At 36.3% G+C, this 13,319-nt stretch overlaps 1 protein-coding gene across 6 annotated transcripts in view; it reads right to left on the reverse strand.

The window, feature by feature from the left end:
* LOC116426547 (pikachurin) overlaps nt 1–13,319 on the reverse strand; it is a 294,970-nt gene that overhangs the window by 177,774 nt on the left and 103,877 nt on the right. Inside the window, exon 1 of one of the 6 annotated variants that reach the window (XM_076370220.1) lies at nt 2,148–2,223. The exons of 4 other annotated variants lie outside the window; for them this stretch is intronic. In XM_076370220.1, coding sequence (XP_076226335.1) covers nt 2,148–2,154 — 7 coding nt within the window. In that variant the 5' untranslated portion in view covers nt 2,155–2,223. Of the gene's footprint in view, nt 1–190; nt 241–2,147; nt 2,224–13,319 lie in introns of those variants that run through there. One more of the 6 variants, XM_076370221.1, reaches the window with a different exon arrangement.

Raw genomic sequence — 13,319 nt, forward strand, 5'->3', positions numbered from 1 at the left:
TTAATAGAAACTGATAATATAGGGCGTCATCCCTGAAGGATTAATCTACCCTGCGCGCGTTACTTTTAATTGAAACGTTTATGAAACGCACACGCCGCGCTTTTCTTCAAAGGTTGTATTTCAAAAGGGTAAATGGTGTGTCGGGGTCGCGATAGGCGTACTTATCTTGTAGATTTAGCGCGTCGCTTACGGGAGAAATTTACAATTTAGCCGAGGCCGAGGGAAAATAGACGCGTGCCGTACGTCAGCCGCTCCACCGATATACTAAAGCAACCGGCGCGTGTAATTCCGCGACGCGCTGCGCCGCTCAAGGCGCGGTAAATCAGCCGGGCAGATAAAACAGCCCGTTGACGAACCCGTTTATCGGCGCGGCACCTCTCGAATCGCTTCCTCCGAGTGGGCGCAAACGGCGAATGCAAATGGCCGCCGGGATAGGAGCAGATCCTATATTCTTGAAGCTAGAGCATGATAATAAAACAGTGTCGTAACTCAAACTCTTCGAATTTTTATATGCTCATGGGAAACGTCATTATTCGAATCTCACTGAAAGGAGGATTTTTATTTGTTTGATTTCAAGATTGGTTTCTGATAAAATTCGTTTATTTCCAAAAATTTTATTATATATGTACCATCCGTTGCACGAAAGTTAGCAATTTGGTCTGATTAGTTAGTTTTCATCTTTTATCATCTAATTTTCGATACTAATTTGTTATTCGTCAATACGATTACAAATAGCGGATTAAACTTATGAGCAAAGCACATAACGGGCAACCCCACTTGTCTCTATGCCGTCCCAAGTGCCAACTCTAGTGCAACGGACGGTGTTTCGGAAATTTCGGAAATTAGGTTAAAGAAAACATTGATTTCATTGACGGAAAGATGCGATAAATTAGGTTAACATCGAAGTTCCATCGGTTCTCATCAAAAACCAATTACTTCGAAATTGATAAAAAATTAATTATTCAAAATGGAACCTTCCACAAAGTAAAGGAACTCTCCGTATATTTCCAAGCTAAATATCATTAACCCTAATGTAAAATTTTAAGTAACAAATATTTACTATTATAATTTCATTAGAAATTCATTTAAAATCGAAAGCGTGTTCCGAGGTGGATTATCGGTGCTTGTAAACGTTAGAAATCGGCGAGGGAGAACGGTTCACTTGACCCGGCTGGATGCGCCGCAAAATCAGATCGGCCGAGTCGTGCGACGCGAGCGCGTTATAAACGCGGCTGTATCGTGGGGGGCCAGACGTCGTCAAATGAAAACGATGCCAAGCGATGGTATTACATAACTGTCCAATATCAATTGCCCTGCCGCCTCGTAAATGTCGCGGACCCCAACCTGAAATTCTACACCCCCTCCGAATTGGAGCTTCCTTGCCGTTAATCATCACCCTACCGACTCCAATTTGACCTACGCTTCTATGTTTTATCATTGCTATTATTACTGAGGAAGGCGTAGTTGCAAGATATGAACAATAAAAGATAATTTTAATAATAAGAGACTAATATTAATCCATGACCTATAAATTCCAGTGTCGCCTATGTTTCTATGTTTTGTCGTTGTTGCCATTGCTTACGGAGATATGCTTACAAAGTGTGGTTTTATTGGTGTGAAAATTCAGTTCTCAGAATACTAAAATATTTACACGATACGTTTCTTGTGTTTTGCTCGATTTTTATTTTCAAAATGTAATCCATACAGAGTTTTCGCCATGCGATTGCAGGAAAAAGAAAAATAATATTTGGCTCACTAGTGATCTCTTTTATGTACGAGTGGAATTCCGCCGACGCACCAATCAGGACGCGCCTCAGATTTTCACGTTCGTTATTGGCGACAGAACACTGTACATTGTTAGCTGTTATACAAAGTATTAGTAAGAAAATGTATCTTTAATAAAAAGAAACTAATATTAATCATTAACCTACAGATTCCAATTGGACCTATGCTTCTATTTTGCACCGTTAAGCTGCTATCGTTGTTGAGAAAAATATAATTATTGACAATAACAGAAAGTTAAATAATCCGAATAAAAGAAGAATAACTTTAGAAATGTAAAGAAACTAACCTGAATCGTAAGAAAAATATTACAATACAATCTAATAATATGATTTTCTTTATAAAATTTCCTGAAGTCAATTTACCTTCCATTCATCCTACGAACGAGCTTCCTTCTACATTTTCCACTAGCTTCCGCGGCGTAAAGTTATTCTCCTCCATCCCCTATCATAATTTTGAAAATGTTATTCATGCTTCAAGTAACAATCACAAAGGAGTAGCTTGCAATTTATTTCCCCTTTTTTCCCTTAAATCGCAGACGAGCGTTTGCAACTAACTAAATATTCTCAAGCACTCGTGTAACGCGAAGTATTGCGGAGTGCCAACACAATGTGCCCACCCCCGAAGAAAATAATATTTGCGGCTCGATGCCAGTGTTTTAATTAAATCAAGTCCCTATTAATTCAACAGGAATGAATTTCTATGAAGCAACGAGCTGTTTGTAAAATATCAATCAACCGGTTAAACGCCGCAACGTTTATTCGTCCCTCCTGTATCTTCGAGCATCATGCACTCCGTTTTACCCCTTTTCCCCGTCCCTTTTCACGGTTACACACGCTCGGACTCCATTTATAATGTGAACCGAACGACTCGTATCCGAATATTTCTCGTAATTTCATATTTGCATAAGCCCGATTATTCAGAGAAGTTGCTATTCCAGTTAACTGCGTTACGCGCCGCGGCTAAAGCACGAAACAATTACGCGTAACGGATACTAGGAAGCTGCCAGTTACAAGTGCATTTCACCGTGGCAATCACGTTGCGCAAAGTCTGTTGATTAGGGGAAATGTTAACCGATAGGTGCAACAATTTGTAACAGAAGCTATTGCAAATCGTTCGCAGCGAAAACGATAATGGGCAGCGATAATCGGTTCAGAATTTGGTATCAAATTTCGGGGTATTCTTTCTAATTAATTGTTGTATGTCTTCTGTTAATCTCGTGTGCAAATTGAGAAAAATTGGTGTATCAGAGTAGTGTACGTCTTGAATAAGAAAATGCAATTATTTTTTAAATTTTTGTTCCAATTTTCAATTTTTCAAGGTTAATATCTTCATCTGAAGAATCAGCAAACTTCTGTAATATTTTGGACATTATATTATAGGAATCTTTTTAAAACAAAAATAAATCAGAACGGAAAAATGAGATACATCTAAATATCAAAAGATCTGAAAGAATATGGTTTCAATTTTAAGCTAAATCTCGGAAGAATGTTGGTAATCAGAAAAGTTGCTGCTTCTAATCCCGATGTAAACCTTAACGCTAACACTACCGAGCAACGAAATTGACTTTTTCAAATATGTCTGTAGAATCTCCAAGAACACATCTATTGAGACTTTAATTAATTTACAATTCAGTTTGCGTACTGCCAAATCAAATTCTTTAATAATTTCTCAGAGCTACATCGGTCATGTTTTTAATAATTACAAAAAGAATAAATCAGAAATGGGTCATTTTGACCCGTCTGGTAGTTTCAGTATTAAGAAAATTCCGAAGTTCGAGAAATCTCCAAAAATTCTCTCAGGCAACAAAAGGTAGTGAAAAGAAGAGACCAGATCTAATCTCAGTTACACACGGGTATACAAAATCCGTTCCAGAATCTGTACTGATGATACAATCCGATAATAAACTAATTTTCGAAGCGACGGGCCCTTTGTGCATCCTCATACGCGTAATTTGCGCTGCAACGCAGGGAGCAGCGGCTGGTAATGCTTTGGGGCTCGTTTCATTTTCCTCCCCGGAAAATTTAATCGAACCGACCGAAGAGAGACCAAATCCCTGTTGTCTGGTCGGGACACAGGACCGGCTTGATATTCGTGTTACTGTCGTAAAAGTGTGTTTACACCAATCAAACGAATGCATGATCAGCAACCATTCATCGTCAAACAAATTCCAGCAAGTTTAATATTGTTCAGCATTTGATGACTAGGCTGAAAATTGTGGGTCTAGTTGTCCAATTTTCATCTTTCCTCATCTTCTTTTCGATACTAATTTTACGAACACTCGTTTTGCTTAGAAATGTTGGTACTGAATGCAGGATAACAAGGTTCAGATCGATGCAGCGATGTATAATATTACTACTTTGTTCTTTTTGAACAATGAAAAACATAAGAAGTGTTTCTTAATATTCACTATAAAAACCATGGCTCTTTACTAAATACTTATAGACTAAAAAAGTTAGGTAAACCCAATCTTTTACGCTTCCAGGGTTGCCTGCCTCTTAGTGGTAGAAGACTTTTGAAACTCTATTCCGCGAAAAATATATTTCTTCACACGTTTCATGATTGTAAGTCTCTAAAGTCCTGCACGTATTTTTCAGGTAACCCTTTAAAGACGGATATCGTCATTCCGATGACGTCAAACTTTCATATTTGGAATAAAAAGTAGCAAAGATATAATAGACTTATTTAGAAGGACTTTGTATTATTCTACCCTGAATTTTGATAAATTTAAAAATTGAATTGCTCTATCTTGCTTCAGCATTTGTTTTTAAAATTGCGTCACCATTCGTTAAGCATTCAGAAATGCTTGCCAAAAACGCATTTGTTTCAAAAATCGAGCGAGTGTCCGTAAATGTACGGCGAACGAAGCATTTGTTTCCAAAATCGAGTGAACATAGTTTGCCGAGAATGGACGATTACTCGTTCGGACTTGAATTTTTCCGAAACGAGAGAGGATCGAGCATTGTAAACGTGCCATGACGCTCGATACGCGTGCAACCTACCCGCACAAGCGCTTGGCCAGTCAAACTCATTTGCGGACACGCGTGTACTCGTTTCGTGGTGAAGGCCGCACGACCGCTGTACACGACCGCGAAATCCATCGAAACGATTAGCCTGACCCGCAAAATGTGACGAATGGCAGTGGCGTGCGTTAAGGTTGCCGGTATTATGTCTCCCTGGATCGAGATATCAGGGACGATAAAAGAGGATTTGATCGAACACCGTGAACAGTTACCGGACGTTCCGCTATTGTTTCCGAGTTTTATTAACACTTTCGAGTGGCGATCAAAATTGCGGAAAGAGAGGAATTTACTTAACAATGTGAAAACTAAAAGAAAAGGTCGTAAAGGGTACTTCAAATATAAATTCTTTATTAACAAGGTGAATTTGCGATGTAGAGCTCTAGGTATTTTCTTTTATAGATTCGTAGGTGAATGAAGATCTACACATCGATTATATCTGCATTTCTTTCTATTCGATATTTCGAAGTTCTAGAACTTAAAAGTAGTTAAAGCTTTGTAAAATATGTTCATTAAAATCGTGATATATTGAATATGCTTTCTTAATATTGTAAAAGTACCAAAATCTGATAACGTAAAATGATATGAAATTGTTGCTTCATTTTGTGTCTATCAATTTCGAGAAGCATGAAAAATTTAGAAGAAAAAAGAATGAAATATTTTTTTAATTTGAAAAGGGAAAGGAATGAAAAGGGAGATTTAAAATTAAAATCGAGCAGATACGCGTTCGTGTATGTGCGAAGGCTGTTAGTAGGTAAATGAAGAGGTCTCAAACATTTCGAAATTCCGAAACGATTCCGCTGTTCCCGATAGTGTTACGCGATCGAAATTTCGATTTGTCTGATGGGATGCTGCGTTGCAACGCGCAACACGTCGGATTTGAATGGGAAAAAACGGTGGGGACCGTTGATACGTTGTTGCATTCGCGGATCGGTGGATTCATCCCACGCGCCCCGAGGGTGCAAAGATTAGAAGCGGCTCGTAAAACGTTTCGCGCGAACAAGTTTGGTAATTAAGTTCGATTCGACATGCGGCCGAATTTCTGGTCTGGGAATTGAATTAAATTTCTGTGCCTCCCGATTAGACGGAACCGTTTATTGAAACCGAGTTACGAGTCACGTGAATCTCGCCGCCTGACTATTCATACCTTAAAATCACAAATCTGGTTTATTTCAATGAACTAATTTTACTTTGCGAGATTTATTCCCAATGAATATTCCATAGAATATTGTTATATCAAAAGGAATCAATTTTTCAATAATATGACTGTTACGTTATCGTAACATACGGAAGGGTTTCTGTGTAAATTGGGAATGATACACGGCGAGTTGTTAATTAAAAGAAACAATTTATTGTAACTACACAGATTTTGAGGACTCTCGTACAAAGTTCGGCTTCGCGACGTTTGTGGACTTGTGTCTTTCGAGAGGGTTCTCAGTGTTCTGTCTAGTTCTGATGGAGAAAAGTTGCGATTTGTCTTTGGTCGCGGGTGTGTCTATTTTGTGTCTTAGAATGGGAAATTATCAAAAGTCTAGGTTCGTTTCGTTATCGTCGTGATTTGTAACTATTTATTTGGTCTTTATGGTTAAGGGTTTTTACGATTGCACCTTGTCGCTGCGTTACACGTGGCATCCAAATGTTTTATGATAACCATTATACAGATTAGTTAGATTTCGGAGTGCTCGCGCACCTGGTCTGTAATTATGGGATTATCATAAGTCGCTTCGCTGTCGATTAGTTTATAATTCGAGATGAATAAGTCGGACGTAACAATGACGTACAACAGTAAACATGTATACTAAGCTACGACATATTGTTTTGTCAACTAGGTTCATATATGTAGTATGTATCTGACAAATATCAAGTAACAAATATCTATATCCGCAATCTTTTTTCCATGACAGACATAATCGTCAAACGCAACAATATGAATAATTATTGACGATGATGAACGCGTAAATAATTTCTTGATTAACTGTAACCGAACAAGATAACGGTAACTTCATTTGCCACAATTAAATGTGTACGTTTCGGACAGCCGTTTACATTACCAGAGGTACAGAATATGACAGAATGCATGACAAATACGTAATAAATAACCAGCACTCCGTTCATTAACATTCTATAAACGACATTGAGTTTATGTTTCATTTGGTTTCATTTACGCACAGCCCATCAAGTTATCCAATATGAAAAAAGGATAATTTGTAGCGCAAAAAGGGTACGTACGATATTATCTAGGTGTCATGGAAGAAAAATGAGAATTATTCGGTCTAGAGAGTCGCTAAGCACCTTGGAACCCTATAATTAGCACTGATTGGAGCATAAGCACATGGTCTTATCAAGGTAAAGCCTTCAGCTATACAGTCTGATCTAACGACACCAGTTCTGATTTTGATCAGGTCTAGTTTCTACGTATTATGAACGGAAAATTTGAATCAGAAAGAACTATTAAACCTTCAATTTTTAACTATCTTTCAAAGCTACACTTCACATTGCACAATGATGGAAGACTTTTAAAATTCTATTTCTTTGAAAAATCTTTTTCTGTAACGTTTAAAAGTTAAATGTACAATTTAGTACTCTCTGCTAAAAGTTTTAGATACTTTCTCATTTTAAAAAAATTTCTGTCCGCAAAGAATTAATTTTTTGATCTTAGCACGGATAATTCTGCGTGTACGGAATTGTTTCGCAGTGTTCGTAGGCTTGAGTCGCAAGCACCGGAAGTTCAAGCTCGTACGAACGTGATTGACCGGTTCCAAGTGAACAATATTCATCTCCCATGGCGGCAGACACAGACTATTTCCCGCGAGAAATGGCCCGCACGTCGAAATTTCCCGGGCACTCCTTCGAGTTCGAAAGGGGACGACGTTCCGGCTCGGCGAAGCTCGAGCAATTTCACTTCCGCGCTGTCACGATGTCGCCGGAGATCAGCATATGGAATGGTAATAGCGCAAACTTGCGCCGTGACTGCCGAAACGAGAGAAAAAGAAAATATATTTCTTCCTAGCACTTCAGGTTGTGAACCTCGATGTCTACTGGGTGATCAGAAATTACCGGTTGGACCTTACCTTTTTCTATAGCATCGACGCTGAAAACAATCGCCTATTAATCCTTTGCACTCGTATGTCATGCTGGAGATGACAATACAAATTTGTTATAGAACGTTAGAAATTATTTTAAAAAGTATCACACTTTAAAAGATTATAAAAATTAATTCTTATTATAATAGCAATAAATAAAATAAATATAAAACGTTGAATTCTACTTTTGTAAATTACTTTAATTCATTTTCCTAGAAATAAATACAAGTTTGCACCCAACAACATTGAAAGTAAATCGAGTGCAAAGTATTAACATTCCTAACACTTTATCTATAGAAACTCGATGAATATACCTTTTAACATCAATGACTGCTAACAAAACGCATTAATAATTAATTCTTCAGTATTATTAAGGCAATTAAGGTAATTCAGATCATCGATTAATGTCACATAATTTCCGTCCCTACTTATTTTTCGAATTTGAATAAACGAAATTTATATCTTGCAAACGAATAACTGTTACAAGTTAAATTAAACAAATAATATAAATAATGCAAACTTATATAGATTCTAGATTATATTAAATTATTATAGTATCTAGGAATTTTAGCTTAGGATATATTTAAGAAGCATGAATACAAAAATGAGTGTGAGCGAAGGCCAATAAAAGAGAAAATCGTTACGGTTGAGGGAAAGTAGTCTAATAATATAATTCCAAAGACCCTGCAACTTTATTAAAAGCATGTTTTACTAGTTACAAAAACTCATAATTTCGACAAAATTGCTGTGCAATCAACTGCATCAAGTTTCTTTCACACTACAAGTATACCTGTATTTACCATTCAAACTGTGAAGCACAATGTACCCTTGACAAATGGTCCGCGCAGAGTAAAACTACCGCGGTAACGCACGAAAGACTGACTGCATATATTGTTATTCGAGAGAAAGGCATCCGACGTGTGCGAAAACTTGAGCCATAAATTCGATACGGCCAGGTTCGACGAAAGAACGTGATATGAGGTGGGGTAAAAGCGAGCGCAAAGCGCTGGAAGGTGAAGATCGAAGTATAAGAATCTTACCGAAAATCGCTTTATTCGGTCAAGTTCGTCCGCTATAACGTCGGTGCAGTCTCATTGGCGGAACAATTTCCATCGCGGCCAATCGCTCGTTTATTGCTACCATGAGAGACATCATTTCGGAGATCGCCGATTCAATACTACAGTATCAAAAATGTTATGAGACGAAATACAATATTGAACTGATACCCATGGATCGTATAAAATTTAACTTCCGCTATTAGCCTCTGGTAACTATGTACTTTGCTATTAGGGTAATTCCGGGGAAGACGGCTACTTGAATTATCTTCTATAAATAGCTGAAGTTTCTTCATTTGTAATTTGAATTCTTATTGATTATTTCGTAAGAAAATAATTGAAGTTTGTTTAGAAATCAAGTCTGACGTTCTAATTCTTTTCGTTTTTGTTTCAATGGGTTTCAAAGAAAACGTGACCATTTGTTCTGGAATTACCCTACTTCCAATAATAATTCATTGGAGAAAAGAAAAAGATTTTGGACATATTCTATGCCCACGTTTGCTCAGCGGTATAATAATTGGTAACAGGAGAATAGTATTTAATACGATGACTGTCGAAAAAACACTAATTGAAACTATCATATTGTCGGGACAGGTTCCTTAACCCTTTGCACTCCAAAAATTTGTCACTAGAAATGTTCAATTTATTTTTATGAGATATAGATGACATTTTTTTAAAGTAACTTAACGAGGAATCTATTCACAAAGTAAGGGGGACAATGGTATTTTATTTCCACATTTCACGTATCGACAAATTACTCAAGACATAATGTTAAATACGAAATTTTACAATTTTGATGCACCAATCGAGTGGTGACTGAGAGGCACCTTTGGAGTGCAAAGGGTTAATAAATGAGAACCTAAGAAGTTAATGTCCTTCATAGCGATTGGTCTACTGCCCTTCTTATAATCAATATACTTGAAAATTAATTTTCTGGTTTATGTATGAAATAGTGTCACCTAAATTCAGGTGACGTGGCAATTAAAATGTTAATTAAAGTTTATAAGAATCGTATAGTATTTATGTTTGTTAAGTTTACTTTAATATTTTCACCATAAGGCAAGGGGTTAACATAATTTCCTTCTTCTCTTTCGTTCGCTTTAGAACACCCTATAGAACTTACTTATACCTGTCCAGAGAGAATATTAAGCTTCTCATTCTTCGCCATGTTACATCCAGCTCTTCGCGTCGTCCATCATCTTTTCATTGAATACTCTTCATTTCCCAGCTCCGTCTATCCCTTGGTCCTACTTATCTCTTCTAAGTCTCTCGTTCTCTCTCTTCGACCTTTCTAGCGTCGAGTATCTTCTGTTCTCTCTCTTTCTTCGACCTTTCTAGCGTCGAGTATCTTCTGCTCTCTCTCTTTCTTCAACCTTTCTAGCCTCGAGTATCTTCTGATCTCTCTCTTTCTTCGACCTTTCTAGCCTTGAGTATCCCCCCCCCCCCTCTCCCTCTCTTCCTCTCCCTCACCCCTCCCTCTCCCCTCCCTCTTTATCCACTGTTCCTCCATTCAGTCTTATCAGCGAATACTATAATAGGCCGAGATACGACCGTTATTGAATTTCGCTCGATAACGAAGCGAACGTCTACTTTTTCTCGGGGGAACCAGTCGGTCGTCGGCTCGTGTCAATTGCAAAAACCCTTTTCGAAGCGAACCCTTTGTAATGGCTCGACTAATCCTCCTCGATCGTCTGGGACAAGTTTACATTTCTTTCGGGAGTGGTAGAAATTATTCCAATGAGACAATTTTTAATCTTTAGGAAAATTATCTTAATAACTGTAAAATCTCTTGCTAATTTTCGATTTTGGTAGTATTCTTCGATTTGGTAATATTGTCTGTTTAATATTTTCAAGGTTTTAGGTTGATTTTAAATTGAATTCCATCAATGTAAATATTATATTTTCCTATAATATTAAGGCGACATTCGATTTGTCAATTTCTTACTTGATGGTAATGGATTTAATGAAACATATAGATATGATGAAGAGAAATTAATGTTTCTATATTTTGTAAATATAAGAATATAACGTTTTACGATAGAACTATTTGAAAAGCACGAAAATAAATGGGATTCGGTAAAACTCGAACAGGATGCAAAGGTAGCTGCAAGTTTGAAAATCTTTTCAGTTCCACTCGGTTCAGCATTTTGTTGGTGTTTTCCAAGTTCCATCACTTTTGAAGTCTCTCGAATAGTCTAAGTTCTATTCGCTCCGAGGTGAAGCAGCGGAGCATCATGGGACTTTAGAATATTTTCTGAGACAGATAGGTAGAACTTGGATACTTCGTCGAGAGCTCGGGAGAGGTGGATGGTATTTATAGTGCGGCATCAAGGAGGCGATAGATTTTCTAATATCTCATTCCTCCGCTGAAGTACATGAAAATTGGTTCCATTTTAAGAATTTGTTTGCAACGTACATATTTTCATGTGCTTGGACAAATAACAACGTTGTGCGAATTTAAATTAAATGTATTAAAATCATTGTTAAACAACAAAAAATCTCGGTTCAATTTGAGATCCTGTAATTAACACGGAAGGAATTTAATTTTGCAAAAAAATTCGAAATCTAAATACACGTTAGAAATTTTTAACTTATTAAATTATTAACTAACGAAAGGAATTTCTGTTAAATCCAATTCTTCGCAAATGACATTATGAAAATTTGATTTCAGCTAAATATTCCGAAACTAATAAGAAGAAATTTCTAAACCAATATAAATATGTTAAATTCATTAACAAATAAAAGGAATTTCTGTTTGATGTAATTATTCGCAAATGACATGAAAATTTAATGTTTTCTAAACATTCCTAAACTAATAGTAATAGTTAGAAGTGCCTACAATTAGAAACAGTATGGTACCAGCAGGCAACATGAAATTTGTCAGTTCGTGATTTCGTTAGGAGAAAATGAAGCTATAAAAGGGAACATGCGGATTATTTGCCAGTGACAAATGATATCCTGATAGCACGACAATTCCGCGGTGATTATATTCAAATATTTCTGAGACTCCACAGAAACGATCTTGGCAATCGATCGACTATGCCCGACGCCCTGGCAATTTCGATTGGAATGCAATTGCTGGGTCGATTTAGAAATGATGCCCATAGTGGGACGAATTCCACGGCTGCTCGTAATTTCATTATTAAAAAGGAACGTCGACGGCATTTCTCATTTGCAGTTGCCTCCGCGTGCGAGGCTCGAAACGAATCGATCGGTAATTATTCAAAAAATTCCTGTGGCAACGATTAAACTCAGACTTATCTAAACTAATATCGATTTATAACAACAAGTGATTTCATCGGACGAAGTATTTTTTTTTTTAAAAAAAGAACATTATAGTTTGAAGAGCAAAAGCAATTTCATAGACCTTTATAGTAATTTTTAATTTTCTAATGAACACCATTCAAAGATGAATATTAATGGAAATTATCATTTTCGTCGCGTACTTTATGAAAAAGGGAATTAAACTGGAAATGTACTTTTTAATGAAAGTATTATATCCAAGGGAGAGCGAAATGAAATTCTCCTAAAATTTTAACCACATTCCATTTGGCCTGTTTTTATTTTCATTATTTATAAATATATTACGGTTTATGTTTTATTTTGAATATGCTGGAACATTTAACACTTTATACACCGATTATTGTTTAATACATTTTTTAAATTACCGCTTTTTTAGCACAATTGCATAAAAGCTACATCGAAAAAGAACTTAATAATTTTTCTTTAAATAATAACTTCAAACAAAATTATTGTATACTGTTATTTAATAAACATCTTCCGTATTAACAGGGTAAATAAACATTTATAGGCCACAATTTTATTACAAAAATTCATGGAAAATCGTGTTTGTACAAATGTACACCGTTTTCATTGTAACTAATAAATTATGGAGGAAAATTGGTCAACAAAAATTTTCACTGAAAATTCTTTCTGTGGCTATCACACAATGTCGTAAAAAAATGTTCATTGAAAACTGTGTTCATATAAATCTGCATAGTTTTTATCGTATTAGGTCATAAGATAAATACGTTGGGATATATTGAATATTTTTTTCCGTTATCACTATCACGTAACAATGAAATAACAATGCAGCTATTAAATTGATCAGAAATAACTTCGTATTTATTGCAGTTACGTGCATTTCCAATAATACATAATTAACCAGTTAACTGCGTTCGACGAATACACATATCATCTTAAAACGCAAAATGGCATTAATTTTTTCAATGATAAATTATTTATTTCTTCAAATAAATGTGTAATTCTTCTTTGTTTCGCTTTTGGATCCTCGGTTGGAATATATTATAAATAAATTTATTTGTCCTACGTTTGGCAAGTATACACTTTATTATTGGATTTTATAGCGCGCGCAACAA

This window comes from Nomia melanderi, chromosome 8, assembly GCF_051020985.1.
Source record: "Nomia melanderi isolate GNS246 chromosome 8, iyNomMela1, whole genome shotgun sequence".
NCBI classification, from domain to species: Eukaryota; Metazoa; Arthropoda; class Insecta; order Hymenoptera; family Halictidae; genus Nomia; species Nomia melanderi.